The following is a 20,602-nucleotide window of genomic DNA, read 5'->3' on the forward strand; positions in this document are numbered from 1 at the left end:
GAAAAGACTGGAGAATGGGCGTTATTATAGAGACAGATGTTACTTTTACTTCTTTCTGCTTTGGATCAAATGCCCTCCCACCCTGACACTGGCAGGTACCTGCTCTGGCTGGGAAAGGTGGCCCGCGGCTTTTCAATGATCAAGGCTGCTAAGGGTGGAGGGGATACTCACAGCAAACTCATTCTCAGGGTCAACGGTCCCTTTGCGCACAGGCCGGGAGTAGTGGAACTTTTGCACGTAGTTGGATTTATAAAAGCTGCAAGATAGGAAGAGGCGGAGGTTCTGGTAGCATGCCAGGCTGCGGACGCAGAACCTGAGCTGAACTTGTGCTGTCCAGGGAGGCTCATTCCGGTAAACTTCAGACCTGGTAGTACCCTTGTGGTAGCATTTAAAATCAGATGCTCCTCGAAAAGTGATTTAGAAGCTAGGCTAGCTGGACTAGTCTTATGTCCTATGAGAACACAGTACCCCTTTGTGTACCTGAGGAGTTGGAACTCTAGTATTAATACACTTGGGTCATCTTTTTCTGTGACCTCAATGAAGGATCTAGATATGCCTCCAGTCCTAGCCTCATGTTCCAGGAGTATCTTCTAAGGATTTCCTAAGGAATCCCAACCACCCCTCACATCACTCTTCCTGAATCTCTGGGGACATTCTAACACTGAAGCCAGCAGGGCACGGTGCTAGCTGGATAGTTAAGGGTGAGGGGAGGCTCAGATCTAAGTTGAGGTAGGCCTGCTCAGCTTCCTGCACTAGTGTGAGACTGCCGGGATGGACTGCCTCTCCCTGAGGGGACAGGTCTCTCTTCTCGCAAAAACCTCTTGCTCCCTACTGTCCTATCAGAAGAGAGACCTTTTACTAAGGCACTCCAGGTGCTATAGTGGGTACCTTGGTCTGAGGAGGGTAAACTGGGCAGCTTGGAGGGGTGTCCCACAGACCCTCTGCCTCACGGCTTCATTACTGACCTTGCAATCTGGTACTGAACAGATGGGAGACCTGCCTTCATGCTGCTTCCTTTAATGCCCCTTTATTATAGACAGAGCACATCTACTGTCAATGCACTGTCACATTTCAACAAATGCTGAAAAGATGTCCCTTTGGAAAAAACGTGCTCAGGATGACCGCTGTCCCTCTGTCCCCACCCTGCCTGTTGCCTGCCCAGCCCACATTCTGCTACGGATTCCTTGGAACCACTGTGTCACCTGAGTGACAGGCTCTCCCCCTCCAGTTCAGTGAATGTCATTGCTGCTTCCTGAGGATTTGCTGTGCCTCATCCCTCTCATCTCTGGCTTCAGCCTTTTCAGGGGTAGAGCCTAGATGGCTAATGGGGGTCAGGTGATTCTTTTCCCAAGAGGAAAAGGGATAGAAGGCTGGCTAACCTAGAGAAAGAACTAGAAGGGCACCAGGGACTGTCTTGCCACCAGCTCAGCTCGGTAGCCCCATGGGATTTTCTTCCCCATCCCTCCTTCCAGTGAACTGTGTGTCTCACTTTATTATCTGGTCAGGAACTGGCTTATTCTTGAACCTTGGATGTTCATCCAAGACCGGCTGGACAGTGAAACACTGGATGTCTGGGATTCTTGCAGTTAAGGGTCACAATGTATTGTCGGCTGCAGAGACAGTTCCAAATATAGCAGGTCCCAGGTGAGACCTCCTAGGACAGCCCTTCTGGGGCCAAATTTTACTGAATGTCTGACTTCAGGTTCCTGGCTGTCAAGTAGGTTCTAATAACAAGTTAGTAGTCACCATGGTCCTTAACAGAACTGCCTGTCACTTGCAACTTATCCCAGGGCTCAGCCCTTGCTAATAGTTGGTTTGTGGTCCTTAATCATCATCATCCTCATTTCTATATTAACAGTAATACAATCTAATGAGTATATAGTTCTCAATCAATTGCAGGGCTCATATCCTCATGGTCTCCTTTCATCCTGCCAATTCCACTGAGTAGTGTTACTAATGTAGGTGGTCCTCCTGTCCTCCTTTCATAGGTGAGGACTTCAAGGTCAAAGAAGCCAGACAAATTATGAAAAGTCACACAGCTTGTGAGAACAGAACAGAGGTATGTATTTGGGTCTTTTAACCCCCTGATCAGGGTTCTTTGACCCCAGACTGCTAATCAGTGTGGTCCTTAGACCAGCAGCACCATATCACCTGAAGGCTTATTAGAGATGGTGAGTCTCAAGCCCTACCTCAGACCTACTGAATCAGAGTCTGTAGTTTTATAAGATCTTCAGGTGATACACATGCGTCCTTAAATTTGAAAAGCATTGCTTTAGAGCATGCAGATAGATATCATTTTGCATTCCAGCTCTGAAAGCTTGAAAGTAACTGCCTGTGGCAGGATTGTAAGGCTGTGTCCAGGCTCAGTGGGAAAGAGTTCTATGATTGATTAGTGATGCCTGCCACAGGCACAAACAATGGGAGCTTTACCTGCCTATTTTAGACCTTTATGCATTTTAAACTTATAACATGGCAATGCAAATAAACAAAACTAGTCATCACTGGTCCTATTCCCCAGCTCCATGTCTCCTACCATGTCTCCTTTGCTCATTTCTCTTCTTTAAGTATCCAAGTACTCTCATCCCTTCATTCTACCCAATGACCACCATAACTCCAAAAACTCTCTCCTGAACCTGAAATTTCTGCCAACTAAGGGATCACAAACTCTTCTTATTGGCTTTCAAAGTTACTTTAATATGACCCCAACCCATGTCCCACCATTATCTCCGGCTATCCAAAAGATTCTTCTATGCCGTTTGCTTGAAATATTTTCTTATATTACCTCCTCTCCCCATGAGTCCTTGAGGCAAATGTCAAATACCACAGGCTCCATGAGCATTCAATTTACCCTCAGTCGGATGTTGTTTCCTCCCTCTGACGATCCATGGCATTTTGCCTGAACTTTGGACTCTTATCTCTCTAACTCCATGTCTTGTCCCCCTTTCCTCCACCACATTGTGATCTTTCTGATGGCAGAGGTTATGATTCTTTCATACAGAAGAAATGGCCAAAATATAATTCCAAGTTAAATTCAGTTGTCCCCCTCTACTAAACTCACTCCATACTAATATGTTAGAGATTTAATTATTTTATCTCTGAAGAAAATTTCCACATTAAATGAGAGTCCCTCAGAGAGGGGGGCAGAAGGAGAGAGATTGAGAGAGAATATAATGACAGGTCTCATGGGAAGAACTTCTGTAATATTCAGGAAAACTATTTTCTTTCTCAAGCCATACAGCCAACAGCCTTCTCTGGGAGGGAAACCACTTTGGTTTCCACACTAATCCATTTATGTGTTATATCCATGGCTGTTCTTCCACTACAACAACAGAGTTGAGTAGTTATGACATTGAGACCACGCAGCCCACAACAACTAAAATATTTCCTATCTGGTCCTTTACAGAAAAGTTTGCCAGCTCTTGTTTTAGAGAATGTTCTAGGCCATATCTACTGATCTTAGTAATTGGCCTTGGTCCAAGAGGAGAATCCAAACCTGTCCTGGGGAAGTGAGTGACACCAGAGCCCTCAAATCATGTCCAGGAGGATGCATGGCTAGTGCCTCACATGTTGAATATGTGCATGGAATTGTGACCCTGAGGTCTAGGCAGGGGGAAGGTGGGAGATAGAAGACAGTCAACTAAAAGACCTTTGTTTCAGATGTCTTCCCTCACATGATACTTAAATAAGAAGACATGAAATGTGTCACCCTTTCAAGCTATTTGTTAGCTTCACTAGAGAAGGTGAGAGAACAGTACATTACAAGCTCAGATTTTGGCAATAAGCAGGCCTGAGTTCAAATCCTACTCCATCAGTGCCTAGGACCTTGTGTAAGCTGCTTATATTTTTTGAGCCTTGGTTTTCTTATTTGCAAAATACAGAGTAATAATCCCCAGCTCATAGGGTTACTATAAGGATAAAATGAAACAATGCTTGGTGCATGGTAAATAGTTAATAAAGAACATTATCTTCATTAATCTTGATGAAAGTATGGCATTATAAAAAGAATACAGACTTTGTGAGAGATCTTGGAGTTCGAATGTCACCTCTATCACTAACTAGGTTTGTAATCTTAGGAAAACTACTTTACCTCTCTGCACTACACAGTCCTTCTCTATGAAATAGGACAAAAATAATGCTCATCTTATGGAGTTTTATGGGAGTTAAAGAAATAATATTTACAAAGCACTCAGTCTCATGCATGGCATGAAGGGGACATTTAGGAAATGTCAGCCCTTTTCCCTTGTCCACTTGATTCCTGGCACTGAATCAGGCCCACATATCATAGGATGACTTCATAGCACATGCTCCCCCTCTGCCCTAAGCTACAGGGCCAGAGAACTATTCAACACCAGGAGTCCACTTAAGAAGGGCCTTAGTACTAATCTCCTGTCTTGTCTGTAATCAAAGTCACATCTGTAACCAGTCAGCCCCAGGACTAGTTGCATTTCCTCTCGCAAATACCATGGTAGAGCAGGCATGAAGGGCAGGTGAGCATAATGAAAAGGTTACAGATGAATATTTATCACCCAAGGGAAAAATATTTGGATTAAGGTTCAGCAGACTTAGCAGACCAGCCATGCAACCTGTCAACCCTGTTTTAAAGACTGTAACTTAATTTGTGCTACAGGGTGCAGTGCAGGGAGCCAAGGTGGATGAGTGCATCTCCACTCAGCTGTCTGCCTAGTCCTTGGATTTATATGCTCTCTGACACCGGGAGTCCTGCTTCGGGCCCAGTGTCCACTCCTGACCCTTAGGAATGCCATCACCTACCCAATCTCACTGGCATCATCTCGTGTCTCTTGTGTCCTCCTCTGTGGACTCCAGTGAACTGACTCCCTCCCTTCATCCTGCCCTCCTTCTTGTCTCTATTTGTCTATCTCTCTCTTCTTTCTCTCTTCTTTCTGTTTTCTATTAATCAACAGGTAGTTTCTCAGAGTCAGCTTTGTGCAGGGGCAAGGCCGCAGATGGGGAAGTTACTGCAGCGAACAAGGCAGTGCAGCCTCTGCATTCCCAGAGTTTACAGTCTAGCTTATGTGAATCTTTAAAAAGCACAAAAGATAACAGATTGAGATAAATTCTCTAAAGAAAATAGACAGGGTTTGAGATATGAGGCTCATGAAGATTTCAGAAAAGGCTACTTTAAATAAGTGACAGAGAGAGGCTCTTCAAGGAAGTAACATCAAGTTAGGATTTGATGGATGAGAAAGGAGCTAGGGGAAGGGCATGACAAGAAGAGGCAACAGAAATGAGGCCATTGTGGCCAGAGGGGCATGAGAGAGGGAAGGAAAAATCATGAGGAAGGGACAATGACATTAGAGAAACAGGCAGGGATCAGATGGTGGACATGATCCTGGCCTCACTCAGGAGTTTTGATCTTATTGTAAGAGCACTGTGGCACTATTTCAGTTTTTGGAACCTGCTGTGCTCCTTCCACTTGAGGCCTGGGCATATGATGGTCCTTTCCTCTATCTAGGCCATTCTCCTTGCCTCCTATTAACCTTTGGCTAGTTGCTAAACTTAAACATTACCTTCCTCAAGGAAGCCTTCTCTGCCTTCCCCGTCACAGATCACAATGTCCTGCATGGGTTCCTCTTGGCATTAACCCAGTTTTTATAAACACATACTTAATGGTGCAATTAGTTGTTCAGTGCCTCTTTTACTTGTTAGACTATAAGCTCCCTAAAGGTAGGACCACTTTATGAGTGTGATCTTTAGCACCTTGCACAGTGATTGGCACAGACTCAGGGCTTGATAGTATTCACTATGAGAATGAATGAATGAGTGAATTGCTCAATGAATGGAATGTTTAGAATTTCCCGAGATGGATTTTTGGATCCCACATTGGACACTAAAATTGGCACTACTGCCATGATTCTGGCAGCAGCTCTAAGCTCTTAGGTGGGGCTCTGTGGGCTAACGTCCCAGGAGAGCTGCCTCTGCCTGGCCCCTTGGCTGGGCCATTCTCCAAGGATACACTGGCCTGGGGCATTCTTCACGTCCTCCCCGGGGGCAGAGGTTGTGTTCATCTTCTCTGCATTGGGGAACTGGCTCATCAGCTGCATCTGGAAATCTTCTCTCCGCTCATACTCCTTCCCTCGGTAGATGAACACCTTGTTCTGCAGAGAAATGACACCCAACAGAGATCTCAGAGCCTAGGCCTGGAGAACGTGATACAAGCAAAGCTGGGAGGCTTATGACATGAGTGTAGAGCTATGGTGACCTCCTATAGATCTCTCTCCTTTCTGCTTCCTCACCACAGAAAGGAGAAGCTCAGCTCACCAACCTACCTGGGCACACCACTTCTTTAAAAAGATAGATTCTAAAAGGAGAGGGTATCATGGATGTTGAGAACTTCTTCAAACTCTTCTGTGTACAGCTTTCAGAATTATTCATCACTTGGCTCTCAGTGTGTCATACCTGTCTTCTGTTTATATAATCACAAAATGTCCCTCCTGCTTTTCATGGGCCATGTGGGCTGGGCCTGTAGGATGGAAGGTATCAGCATTCGGGTCCTTCATCACTTGGCTCCTGGCTCTAGCTCCACAGAAATATACAATTTATCCTTCTTTGACTGAGTTAGCCTCCTCTCAATAAGTGGTTTTCAAATGGGGATTGATTTGTTTCCTAAGGGACACTGGCAATGTCAGGAAATATTTTTGGTTGGCACAACTTGGGAGAGGGAGAGGTACTAGAACTCAGTGTGTAGAGGCCCAGGATACTACTAAATGCCCTTCAATGCAGAGGACAGTTGCCATAATGAAGAATAACCTGATCTAAAATGTCAAAAGAGCTGAAGTTGAGAATCCATGTTCTAGACCATATCTGTACCATCTGTGCCACTTCTAATGGCCTATAAGTTCTTCAGTCCAAACCCACGTCTGTCACCTCGCTGTATCAGTACTTCCAAATCTGGGGGATTGTCAGAAGGGCCTAGAAGACTTCTAAAATTTCAGATCCCCAAACCTAGCTCCAGACTTGCTGAAATGTGATCTATGGGAATAGGATCCTAGAACGTGTATCCTTAAGTTCCAGAAACTGCATGCTGTGTGGTATCACAACAGATTGTGGAAACAGGTATAAGACACTAGTTATCCTCTCTTAATCTAAACATCATAGAGATTTGGAGAAATATGAAATAGTCTCACTTTTGCACACATTTTTATTAGAGAATATAACTATTTTTCATAAAGATGAAAGTTGTGTTAACACATGACAGGTTAATTATTGTTATTTTTAGATAAAATGATAAATATTTTTAAATTTTCTTAGTTTTAATGTTGAATATGGTAGATGTAGACAGAGTCTATAAATACAAAAGTTCATTGAGGACCTCAATAATTTTTCAGAGAGAAAAGAGATTCCTGAGCCCAAAGGGTCTGAGAACTAGTGCTCTGCTATGCCTGCTGGGTAGCAGAAGGCATCCAGCTCTCCTTGAATGCCTCACTCAAGGGATGGGGAGCTAGTGCCTCGCAGAGTAGCTCTGGTTTCTGTATATCTAGAGAAACATGGGGTGGCTGAGGGTGGTAATGATAGAGGCACTGGGCTTATGCTGGCAGTGAGGGCAGCAGTTGGAAGGAGGAGAACACAGAGTCTGAGTATAAGCGGTTCCTTGAAGCACAAAGTGACAGCTGAGAGGCCCCAGGCCTCTGGCCTGGGTCTCAGTCACCAACATACTCACCCGCAGAAAGGAGGGAAATCCCTGGCCATAGTATCCAACAGCAAAATAGTCTGGCTTGGGCCTGAGGATTTTCATGATGTTTTCATAGAATTTTGCCTGCTGGATCTGAAAGGAGAAAACTCATAGCTTATAATAACATAAATGTGTATCAAAGGCACATCTAACCCAGAGAGGCCAAACTTGAGACATGATCATTATACCAGAACCAAGATGCTTAGTACATATATTTGCATATCTGTGGATATGTCTATAATTGTAATAGCAATAGCTGTATTTACCCATAACAGGTTCCATGTTGATCATTCTACCTGTACCAGCTCGTTTACTTGCATCCTCCTCGTAACAACTCACAAGTATCGTATCTCTGTTTTTTTAGAGATAATATTCTTTTTTTAAAAGATTTTATTTATTCATTCATGAGAGATACGGAGAGAGAGAGAGAGAGAGGCAGAGACATAGGCAGAGGGAGAAGCAGGATCCATGCAGGGAGGCTGATGTGAGACTTGATCCTGGGACCTCAGGATCATGCCCTGAGCCAAAGGCAGACACTTAACCACTGAGCCACCCAGGCATCCCTCGTATCTCTGTTTTGCAAATAAAGAAATGGTGTCTCATAATGCAGCTCGTAAGTATGGAGCTGAATCCAGCCAGCTGTCCATAGCCCCCCACTACCCCACTCTGGCTTACCACACTGCTCCCTCCTCCATGCGCACCAGGCATGTGTTTATGAGGCTCTATGGATGCATAAATATCTCTGGATATAGAAGTCTTCCTGCGTATGTGCACTTAACATATTTCATCAATTCCAAGAGGTGTGTGTTTTTCATATTTTAGCATCTCTGAAAACTGTTTACATCCTACTTTATACCTGATAGCATCTTACAATTGCTATTAGCCAGGCAGAAATCATGACAGGAGACATAAAAAAAAAATGCTACATCTCACAGGATGGCATCTTAAATTTGACACAACATGGGAGATAAATGTGGGTGGACAGAAGTCTGTGCAATGTAGGCTTGGAGCGTGGATGTACACATACATCAGCATTGCATGAAACTGCATGTATATGTGCATGTCTGTACATAAATGTGTACTGTGCGTATGTGCATATGCGTGTGCACAAATGTGTATGGGATGTGTGTCTGCAAGTGTACAAATGAATGTATACTCTGTGTATGTACATGTATATACAAGTGTGTAGCGCATGTGTGTGCATATGTGTGCATGAATGTGTACTCCGTGTGTGTATGTGTGCAAGCACATAAATACACATGTTTAGAAGGCATGTGTTTCCATGTCTGCAAAAATCTATATGGATGTATGTATGGGATAAATGTGTTTCTTGGTGTGATTACATGTGTGTTCGCATTGTATCCTACACACAGTACAAACAGCAAACAGCTCAGCTGTTTTTTAACAAGAAAACTGTACTCAATACCCACCCCACCCCCAAAGAAGCAATAAATCATCTCTCCACATTCTGACTCTCATTTTAGAGTCTCCTGGACACAGCTGGACTGGCCTGTCAAAACAGGCTAAGATGGGGCGGCAGGCCCTGGCTCTGAGGTGGCCAGGAAATACGTGGGAGGTGTGTGAGTGGTAGGAGCAGCCAAAATGTTCTGCATTTTCCCTGCAGAGGCCACCTCCCTGCCAAGCCCTGGCATCTGCAGCATAAGCAGGCTAGGCTGGCTTACCTCGCTTTCCACATACCCCCACCAAATCACCAGCACCAAGGAGCTAATGGGGAATGGCCAGACGGGGAGTATTTTAATGTGATTTATCTGTTAATCAGAAAGCACAAATTTGCGTTTTTATTTAATTGGCTTAGTGATTTGTGGGGATTTTACTGCAAATGTAGCACAGTGTTTATTGAGTGTGCAATAGCAGCAGCAGCCCCCGTGCCAAGCAGGAACTTACCACTCCATCCGGGAAACTGTCGCTGATGACTTTTCCCAGAATACCTCCCTCTGAAAATATTGCCAACTGGAAGGAAAGCTTTCAGCAGCCTCACTCAGCTCAGACCCCACTCCCAGCCTTTTTCTGTTGTCCTGACCCCACCTGGCCTCCCGCTCCCTCGTCCCCAGCCTCTCTGAGGAGCCAAGGCCCCAGGCACCCAGACTTACCAGGTTCTGGCTCAGGAGCTCATAGTCAAAGATCTCCATCTCGTATTGGTCCGCCAGCTCCTTGCACAGGCTGATGGCCTCTTCCCACATCTACAGGAAGGTCAAGAGCACAAAGGTTAGGGGGCTCCCCCGGGCTTGTTGAACCCTTGTTGAGAAAGGGGCTAGCGGGAGCTTGCCTCCTGGGACTGCACTGCAAGCCTTACTCAGACCCAGGCCCGGCCCCATGTACAGGGAGCCCGGTACGTCTCCGGGAGCAGGACCCTTCCTCTGCCCCTCATTCTAGTTCTGTGACAAAGAATGGAGCAGCCAGAGGCTAGGCTAAATGCTTTATTTGCATGCTTTCTGGGTCTCCACAACTACTCTGGGAGGTGACTAGTAACATTTGCATTTCCCAGGTAAGAAATGGGGGTTTAGCTAGGCAGAGACATTGTCCTAGGTCACATGCCCAACCAAAAGCTGGGTTAGAATGCACACCTGGGTGTGACCTGGTAATTGTCGACTATAGGCCTAATGTTGTACAGAAGGTCTCTAGACCATATTTATCTTGCACAGCTGAAATTTTATACCTGTCTCTTCGTAATGGGGTTATTTGGAGTATATGAGCGGGGAGGGGGCTGCGTAGAGGTGGAGATGGAGCTGGTACTAGAGAATGAAAAGAGTAGTTAGAAGTTTTTGTAAGGGGCACCGGGTGGCTCAATCGGTTAAATGTCCAACTATTGATTTTGGCTCTAGTCATGATCTTAGGGTTGTGAGATTGAGCCCCACATCAGGTTCCACACTGGACATGAACCCTGATTAAAATTATCTCTCTCCCTCCCACTCTGCCCCTTACTCCGTCTCTAAAAATAAAAATAAAAATAAAGAAATTTTGTAAATAGATCTTTTTCATTTGAAAAAAAAAATTTGAGAAAATAAACCTTGGATATAGGGGATTTTCCTTTTTCTCTGCTTTGTCTTAGGCTGAATCCAATAGATCAAACTTCCATCTTGGACTAAAGGGGTTTGGGAGCTTTTGCAGAGAGGCGGGGGAGATGCAGAGTGGGCTAGAGATCTGGCAATCTCAAGGGACACCCATCACATTTCATATTCAGTTTAAAATGGAAAATGCATCTAAATGGAGAAGCTAGGGGAGGTGGGGAAGGAAAGAGGGGAGGTTGCCAAAATGTAGTGTGTGCTTTGTAGCAAAAATGCTCTCTCTGCATCCAAGCATAAAAATAAATAAAAGCAAGTGCCGAGTGGAGGAGCCATGGCTGTAAACCCGTGGACAACTTAGTGAACAGCATAAAAATGCTTTATGTGCCAGGAGGAACCAAGTCCACAGGCCAGACTGGACTGGGCCTTTCTTTCTCTTCAGCCTGGCAAGAAGATGGTGGTAAAGTCCCTGAGCTGGGTCAGAGGACTGTTTGGCTCATGTGTAAGTATTTGCCAATTTCCTACCATAATATGCCAGAAATGCTCTCTCCATGTGTTTAGCGACCACTAAGGGGCCAGGGAGTGAGTCACACACCTAGGACTTCCTCCTGAGTATGCCTATGGTCACTGGGACCTCTGATAGTCACTGATCCCTCTGAATTTCATACATTAACTATTGGACACCTGCTGGTTTCTAGGCATGGTATGGTATATGGTGATGGAACAGATATAAATATGGATAAGACACAGTCTCTTCTTTCATGAAACATAAGTGGATAAAGCATACACATAAATAGATGTAAGAGTTGGGTTTTGAGGGACATAGAGGAGTCCATCAAGTATTGATAGGTGGACTTTCAGAGTAGAAAGCTATTGTGTGTGCCTGGAGCAATAAATCTCCATGAGGGGAAGTGTGGCAAAACGAAGGTAAAGGGATGCTAATGTGTTTGGGCTTCATTCTGGAACCTTCCACAGCAGTGGCTATCAGAGTGAGCTGTACTCATCTGTTCTCTCCTCTCTGCTCCCAAACCTTGGCACTACATCCCCCCATCCTCCATTATTGTACAACGCCAAAGGGTAATATGCAAAAGAGATCATGATTGGGATGTCTGTTTTGCCAGTTAGATGATAAGCTCCCTGAGATGAGGGATGATGCCTTTTTTCTTCTATACTCAGCACAAGGTGAGTTGAACTGGATACTTTATAGAGGACAAAACTCAACATGTCCTTTTTGGGGCTTTCACAGTTACAGACTGAATCAGCTGTAAACAAATAGGAAGCTCTGACTTGATTCCAGCAGGGCAGGAGGTTCCAGCAATGGCAGACTTTCTGCCCTCAAGAGGCTTATAATTGTAAATTATAAAAACAGTGTTCTCCAACTGCTCAACTCCTGGGAATTTATAAGCCCTTCCACAGACATTACCTCATTTTGTCTTTCCAGGGAAGGTGGGGAGATCGGGCCAAGACAGATACAATGAACTGCAGTGACAGAACAGACCAAAATTAAGTCCATTAAATTTTGTCCTTATAAACTGTAAGAGACCTTGTAATTCAGAGGAGAAGCAGGGCTGTAGGTAAGCTGAAGGACTCAAGAAAGTTTTGATGGAGGGTGGCCAATTAACTGGGGCCTTGAAGGCAGAATACAGTAAAGAGGAGAGCTAACATTTAAGAAGACAGGACTATGAACCAGACCCTATGCTAGGTGTGTCACATGCACTCTCTCACCTGATTTTCACAATACAACTAGTTAATATGTACTATTAGTATCACTATTTTGGGTGGGAATTGAAGTCTCTAAGAGGCCAAGGGAATGGTAGGTGGGAGAGGAGCAAGGTTTGAAACCAAGCTGGCTCCAGGGCCTGAGCAGTTAGCCCACATGCTGCATCTCCTACAGGAGGAATGCTGCATTTGGGTTGGTGCTTCCTAAAGCTCCACTGGAGATTGGAAGATGGGAAGCAGTTGGTCTGGCTAATCTTCTGAGCAAACCCAACCAAACATTTTGTGTCCTTATTGTTTAAAGATCAGTGATGGCATCACAGGCTCTGTGCTAGCCACTGGGCATTCAGCAGTGAACAAGACAAGTCTCTGTGTTCATATTCTAAAATGCTGTTTTGTCTAAGTTGGTCAGGGAAGGTGTCTTTGATGACATGACATCTAAGCAAAGCCATGAGCCGTGAGAAGGAGTCTGCCAGGAAAGCCATGGAGGAAAAATGTTCTAAGGTGGGAAAAGCAAGTACAAAGACCCTGATGTGGAAAGGAGCTTGGCATGATGTGTGGGATCTTGCAGGCATGAAATGAGGACAGCTCATGTGGGGCCACACAGGTCATAAGCAGGTTTGTATAATCATTCTAGTGGGATGGGGAAGCCATGGAGATGACTATAAGGAGAATGATGAGATCCAATGTATGTTTTATGATCCCCATTTCCTGTTTGAAGGATGATCTGATGAAGGCAATAAAGGAAGCAGGCAGATTGCTTAGAACCCATTGAGTATCCAAGTGAACAATGGCAAGTCTTTGAACAAAAGTGGTGAGAAGGTGGAGAATGTGGAGAGAAGTAGTCAGACTTAGAATTGGGAAGAAGGGCTGACCAGGCCTGTAGATGGATGCGGTGCAGAGTCTGAGAAGGAACTATCCTTCCCCATTGCTAAAGTCCCCACAGAGAGAGGAAGGAAATGGACAAATTACCTTTCCTTTGTCAAAGTAGCCTATGATGATCTCATAGAGCGTCTCCTTCAGCTGTCGGTGAGTCTGGGGGTGCTGCTGGCCTGTCTGCATGACCTGTGATGCGCACTGCTCATCTGACCACTGAGGAGAAAATACACAGACACAGTCATCTGGGGGCTGAGAGGCAGCCAAAAGTAGGAGTCTTCCTTACTGATGAGAAGCAAGAGGAAGCCCTGCAAACACTTCTGCCAGCTTGCCCATCACTCTGGATGTGAGTGGTCAGTCAGAGAGATGCTGGTCTGCAGTTTCCATTTGGGAAATGCCTCCTGATTTTTGCCAGGTTGTGCTTATTTGACTCTCTCTTGGCTCATATGTGTGGTTTGTAGGGATTTTCACTAAATCCCTGTAAGACATGGTCCTAGCTTTTCAAAGGCCAAAGGAAATCCTTTAGATGTTGGCCAGCTACAACACTATTTTCAAGAGAAGGAAAACAGCTAATTGGACATGCTAATGATTTATAGTTGATGTTTGGATGTTATATAAAACTGTAAAACATATCTGAAATGGTTATTATTGTTGCTAAATATGAAAGTCACTTGAAATCTTATGTGACCAGACAAAGCAGTGCAGAATAGTAACTGGCCATGTCGAGTTTGGGGACACAGCAAAACAAAATTTATTGGCTAATTCTTTTGCCTTGCCTTACCTTCCCATCTTTTTCCTTCCTTTCTGTTTTTCTCTTTCTCCCTCACTTTCAACTTCTCTTTCTCTCTTTGTTTCCTTTCTGTCTTTCTTTCTTAGCTCTTAAACTTGCTATGAGGGCCCCATAGAGATCCTAGCACAAATCACCTCCACTGGAATGGCAGTACCTTGAGAAGCCAGGTGTGGAGAAGAAGTGTGTAGGCAGCCTCTGTGTAATTGTCACAATCCAAGTGAAGATCACGGAGTTTGTACAGGTACCTGTTCAGGGAAATATGCTAGGTTACCAGGTTTAATAATAAGAAGGCAGGAAGTAGGGCCAACTGGGAGTCAGACAGAACAACTAGACACCTCTGAGGACCACAAAGGACTGTATTCTCATAATTGGCTCCCCCTACAGTGGCCTTTAGTGTTAGTGGAATACTTTGTGTGTGACAGGCACCATGCTAAGTATTTTGAAAACCTTACATCATTTAATCTAACAAACTCATATTCCAACTTTGGGAGATAGATTTGTTGAGAATTCCCACTTCTAGATGAGAAAACTATGGACTGGAGACATTAAGTATCATCCCAGCTAGCATGCAACTTGATAGTGAGGAGTCTGGCCAATGCAATATGACAGGTAAGACAAATTAAGGAAGGTGAAATGAATAACTCATCAGAAGTCTTATGCTAATAATTGGAAGAGCTGGAACATGATTCCAGGCTAATTATCTCCAGAGTCTGTACTCTGAACACTGTACTAGTCCAGGAGAATGAACAAGCTACAGTGCTATAAAGCATAGCTCTAACCCTCTCCTCAGTGTTCTCATGGCATAAAAGAAGCGCATTTTCTGGTAAGAAAAGGAAGTGGGGTGAGGGCCTCAAGATTGGATATTCCTGTGGAGACCTCGGGCTGTCAGTAGGGAGAATATACTATTCAACCATAACCACATTCCCTCCTTCTCTCCTTTTGCAATGTGAGGTTCCAGTTCTGAACCCTGGGACAGATGACTCTACATTGTAAAAATACAGTTGTGATCCATGTTGTGAAGGACAGGTCTATGGTATTTTGAGAACAGGATTCATCTAGGTGGGGAGAAGAGGAGCTTCTAGAAAAGTTCAGAGTAGCATGATAGTTGGGCTACGATCTAAAAGTAAGGGGATGAGTGAGGGATGAGCATCCCAGATAGAAAGATTTTCTTATTCATTCATCCAGCAAATAGATACTTTATTATATCAATTCATCCTCCCAATCATCCCTTTGTAGATGAGAAACCTGAGATTTATATTAAAGTAGACAGAGCAAGAAAGAGGTAGAACCAGGGTTCAATATCAGCAATTTCTACCTCTATGGTCATGGCTATTCCACTCTCGTCCCTCATCTTCCTTCTCATCAATCAGAGTTATCAGTAGAATTACACATGGCTTGCATGAAGGGGATGTTGAGTTTGTGTTCTAACTTTAGAGGTTTCTAAATGTTTCTTTAGAGGTTTTTTATGTGCATGGCTGAATCCTACCTTATGTCCTCCTGCCCATCCTTGGTCCCTTAAGTCCCTAGATAGCTGGGTCCAAAAACCTTTAAGAGAGCAGCCATAAGAACAGATTTTCTGCTACTTTCAACTCCTTGATTAACCAAGACATCCTCTCCTCTTTTTTGTCAACTTGAGGATGTGGTGATCTACTGTAGAGCCCCAAGGAAAACACCTGATGGACCTGACCAGGGATTCAAACTCAAACACTACATAGGCCAGATGGGAAGCTTGAATGAGGTAGGCAGGGTGAAGTTTAATGGGGAATGGGGATGATGTCATGACCAGAGTACTCCAGTTTTGTCAGGACAAGAGGAAGGCCCAGTGTTGCTACACCTTCTGAGTTTCTTAGCAGAGGAGAATTTTTATTTTTATGTAAAATCTCTAGATTTTCAAATTTTGGCAACCAATTTAAAAATGTTTTTAAATACTATGCCTGCCAAACAGAACAGGTTTTCAGACTATATCCTGTCACATTGTTTGGTTTAGGCAAATGCGGTTTTCCTAGATTACAACAGAACTCAAATCTCTAGAGCTTATGGAGATGTGGGGCTCACCATCTGTGTTTCTAAAATGGGAAGGAGAGAAAAAAGGTTGGAGGGATGGATCCATGTGCTAGACACTTTACCTATAGCATCTCATTTAATCCTCAAAACAGAAGGTAGAATGGAAACATTCTATAAGGGGAAACCTCAGCCCGGAGATACTAAGTGATCTTATCCAGGGTCACCAAAAAGACAAGGTGAAGACCTTAGGCCCTTTGGACTCCAAAGCTTTCTACTACTATAATAAGTCATGTCTAGTGATGTTATAAATACCATCTAAGCTTAGGACAGCCTATGGAATTATCTTCTATCCAAATGATAGTTCCTATTCCTAGAATAATGCCAAACTAAGTACCTAGAAATATCTGCAATAAGAGCAGAGTAGGTGCAGACTTGGGAGTCTCTGGCCTTTGACAGAATGGGTCAAAAGACTTGAAAATGTGTGTTAACCTTCTGGTCAATTTCTCTTCATGGGCTCTTGTCTCATAAGGATGCGTGCAAGATATATCTTGGACACATAAGACATACATCTTAGAATTTTGTTGTGCTATTTATGACAGAAAAAAGTTGGAAACAACCTAAATGTTCAACAATACAGGATTGGCTATATAAATTATAGTATATTCTGGAAAAAGAATTTTATAGTTTCATTAAAAATGATGTTGAAATTCATCTGTTGACATGGAATTCTTGTCAAGCAAAGGATAAATCATGAGCAATATGATCTCATTTTTGTAAAAAATATGCAGGCATAGAATTCTATCTATATACAAATATAAAAGGGTCTGAGAATATGTATGGATTATGGAGTTTATTTCATTTCTTTTTTTTTTGGTCTCTATGAGTTTTTTGTTGCTATTGTTTTGGTAATAAGTATGCATTATTTTTGTAATGAGTAAAAATAACAATAAAAAAACTTTGGAGAAAAAAATATGAGGTTCTGAAAAACACTGGCAAGGGATATTTTTGCTTCAGGCTAATGTTCCCTCCCCCCAAAATCCCTTCATGATGTATTCAAATCAGTGTTTTTTAAATGCCTACAAGAAAGCAGGTATCATGCATCTTGGTATTTTTTTTCCCTTTGAGATTGGGCTGGCCAATGGTCTAACTACATGCTTCATAAACCCTGCAATTGAACCTCATGTGCCAGCCCTTCAACAAATGTAGATGCAGTTCACCAGCTCAATTCACAAGGTAGGTTAAGGAAAGAATGGGCCATGGACACAGCAAAACAGCATGGCAGATCATAAAACTCCAAGTGGCATGAGGGACTGCTTATGCTTATCAGAGAATAAAAGGAGTTGAATCTGGAAAGATTGATAGGAAACAGAACACAGAGGGATCTAGTGTTAAGAAGATAAGTTTAAATTCTATGCTGAAGGCAGTGGGGAGCCATAGGTGGGTACTGAGCAGGAGAATGACACAGCAGGTCTGGGTTTTAGAAAAAATCTTACCTTATGTACATCTCTTCTCGATTGTTATCTTTGTAGAAATTCTAGGTAGTGGAGGAAAAACAGTGATGAGTGCTTTTCTTTGCAGAGTGGCAGGGGTGTAATGATGGAGATGTGCAGAAGACTGCTATTTACTATCTTGGGACCCTGAGATGGGAGCACAGAATTTACTTTCCTGAATGCATCAAACATCCTTTTTAGGAGATTGCCTTAAAAGTCACCTCCCTGATCCTTAGACTGAAAAGGGACAAAGGGGGTAGCTCAACCATCATATATTAGGAGTGAAGTTGGGATATTTGCTGTACTGAGAGATGGGCTGTCAAGATTGAGGCTGTCCACTTTGATAGAGTGTACAACAAAAGGCAGCCTGACTTGATGTTGACAAGCTCAGACCCAGTACTCAGATGGAGCTGGTTGGACTGAGGGTAATAGCAGTAATCAAAGTAATAGGAACAGTAATAGATCTCAGGGATAATAATGAATCATAACTCTTATTGGTACAGAAGTATGAGGAATTACTATGAGACCTGATAGGCAAAAACATTTAAACTTGGCAATACCTAGGAAGCCTGACTCAAGCTCAGGCGTCATTTAGACTAGTAGTGGTCCTGGGCTCTACACCAGGGATCCTAATCTCATACATTTGTAAATAAGTCTTTACAAATTCCCAGCCAAGAGGTCATGGTCTGACTGATGAGCCATTCTTTGAGAAAACCCTGGTTTAACCTAATATGCCCATGTGCACTGGATGCTTAGAGAGGAGGAGGTGATATGTTCCAGATGTCTCAGGGTACACAGTTAGTGGGTGGCAGAGCCACACTGACCTCAGCGCCCCTGATACCCTCTCTCTGTCCTCATTCCTGATGCCTGCCGTATTTACACCACACCTAAAGCTAGCAGGGTCTAATTGCTTGTGGATCTGCCTATCCCAAACTCTGTTCCTTATCAGAGTCTAACTATTGAAGGTCATTTTCTTCAACTAACTTCTGCCTTTCCATAGAGACAAATTGCTAAACTCTTGGAAAACCCCTCTTTCTACTCTTTATGTAAATTGGACCTGGTGGAGTTATTAGCAATGGATTCTTTTCTACTGTAATCAGGATTTTTAAACTCCCCTTAGCATTTCAGAAAACCAATGGCAATATGTAGGCTGTTTAAAAGGAGTCCACTTAGGGTAAACAGGCCACACAAAGGAACTATAGGACAGAATTTGTATTTCTGGAGCATTGAACATGATATAAAGGATGCAACATGGCCTTTTGGTCAACTTCATTCATTTAAACCCCTTTAGTGTGGGCTTACATGATGGTGTGAAGTGCTGGGGCTGCTCCTCCCTGTCTCATGACCATATCACAGAACATATGAAGAGAGAATGTTTGGGAGCTGGCCCTTGGCAGGTCATGTGGTATAGGGGTTAGGAGCCTGTACTTGAGATTAGCTGTTCTGGTTGCCTGGCCCATACTAATTTGCTGTAAATACTGGTTATTAGATTACTCCATTCTGTAAGAGAAGGGAACTAATATGTAGTAAGCATTTTACCATGGCCCTGGACTGCATAACCTAAGAAATAGGTACTATTATTTTCTCTATAGAACAGATAAGTCAACTAAACCTTCAGAAAACTTCCTTGGTTTATCTATTCTATTAATTATCAGAGGTAGGATGAGAACCCATGCACTATGTAACTCCAAAGCTCATACTCTTAACCATTTTATCTTGCCACTTTCCTTCCATATGATGTGTTAAGTGTTAAATAAAACACTCATTCCCATTTCCTATATGAGGAAACTGAGCATGGAATGGTGAAGTTATTCTCAAGACACAGAGCTAGCAGGTGGCAGAGTAGGGATTCAATCCCACTTTTGTCTGGTTTCCAAAGCATTACTCCCTATCAAGAGCATAGTGAAACCCAAAACCTGGCCTGCCCCCAGGACTCTGGTGTGATGTGACCTTGGGGCAAGGCATTCAACCCCACACACCAGTAGATTCACAGTGCAGCTCATGCGGTTGTCTTTGCTCTCATCCGTCATCACACCCCGGTAATCGAGTAGCTTCTCCAGGAGACCTTTGACCAGGTTCACAAAGTTTTCCACTGACTTAAAAATAGTCGGGTGCTCTGCAGCACACTCCATCAGGCTGTGGACAGAGATGGGAAGACAGTGAGCTCATGACCAGAGGAAAAAGAGTGTATTGGGGGCAGGGAGCAAATAAGCCAGTGAATCCAAGGTCCCTTGGTTCACATGTTGGCTCATTTTGTTCATTTATTCAATCACATATTCACCTATATACTTCTTTGTCCATACAGTTTATTAAGTATTTAATATTTTCACCCACCATAAGAATGGGAAAAAAATGTCCAGTATGGGCAATAGAGTGGTGAAACGGTTACTTATACACATCCACATTGGGAATAAATCAGTACAACCTTCTAAGAAGCAATTTTCACAATATCTATCAAAATTGTAAATGTACGTAACCTCTGACCTAACAATTCTACTTCTGGGAGTCTATTTGACAGAAATGTTCCCAGAAACATGTAAGGATTTACAATACTTACAAATTGTGTCTATAGTGAAATAGTTGAAACCATCTTAAATGTCCATCAATAGGTAAATGGTTAATAAATTAAAGCATATTCACAAAATGTAGTTCTATGAAGACATTAAAAAGTATGAGAGATAAATATACTTTGACATGAAAAGCTCTATAAAATATACAGATCAGTGAGAAAAGTAAATCTCAGAACAATATTTGTTTTTAATTTAACCAACTCATATAGGACCTACCATGTCCCAGAAATTATTCCAAATGTCTCACAAATGGTAACTCATTTACTCTCCTATCATTGTTTTATGAAATGGGATTTTTGCAAATGGGGAAACTAAGACACAGTGAGGCCAATTAACTTGTCCAAGGTCACACAGTAAGAGGTGTCAATAGAGGTGCATGTCTGCATTAGCGTCTCTGTGTGCTTATAAATGTGCCAAATATGGTCAAGGATAAACACCACACT

At 43.2% G+C, this 20,602-nt stretch overlaps 1 protein-coding gene across 1 annotated transcript in view; it reads right to left on the reverse strand.

Annotated features, from left to right (window-relative positions):
• The window catches only part of DOCK2 (dedicator of cytokinesis 2), a 397,956-nt gene that overhangs the window by 20,468 nt on the left and 356,886 nt on the right, over nucleotides 1-20,602 (reverse strand). The window contains exons 35-43 of the mRNA XM_077895573.1: nucleotides 19,569-19,725; nucleotides 17,593-17,633; nucleotides 14,250-14,340; nucleotides 13,402-13,521; nucleotides 9,802-9,891; nucleotides 7,679-7,783; nucleotides 5,975-6,116; nucleotides 1,490-1,571; nucleotides 172-256 (exon numbers count right to left, since the gene is read on the reverse strand). Of these exons, the coding sequence (XP_077751699.1) occupies nucleotides 172-256; nucleotides 1,490-1,571; nucleotides 5,975-6,116; nucleotides 7,679-7,783; nucleotides 9,802-9,891; nucleotides 13,402-13,521; nucleotides 14,250-14,340; nucleotides 17,593-17,633; nucleotides 19,569-19,725 (913 nt within the window). The remainder of the gene's footprint in view (nucleotides 1-171; nucleotides 257-1,489; nucleotides 1,572-5,974; nucleotides 6,117-7,678; nucleotides 7,784-9,801; nucleotides 9,892-13,401; nucleotides 13,522-14,249; nucleotides 14,341-17,592; nucleotides 17,634-19,568; nucleotides 19,726-20,602) is intronic.

The sequence above is a fragment of the Canis aureus genome, chromosome 4, assembly GCF_053574225.1.
Source record: "Canis aureus isolate CA01 chromosome 4, VMU_Caureus_v.1.0, whole genome shotgun sequence".
Taxonomy (NCBI): Eukaryota; Metazoa; Chordata; class Mammalia; order Carnivora; family Canidae; genus Canis; species Canis aureus.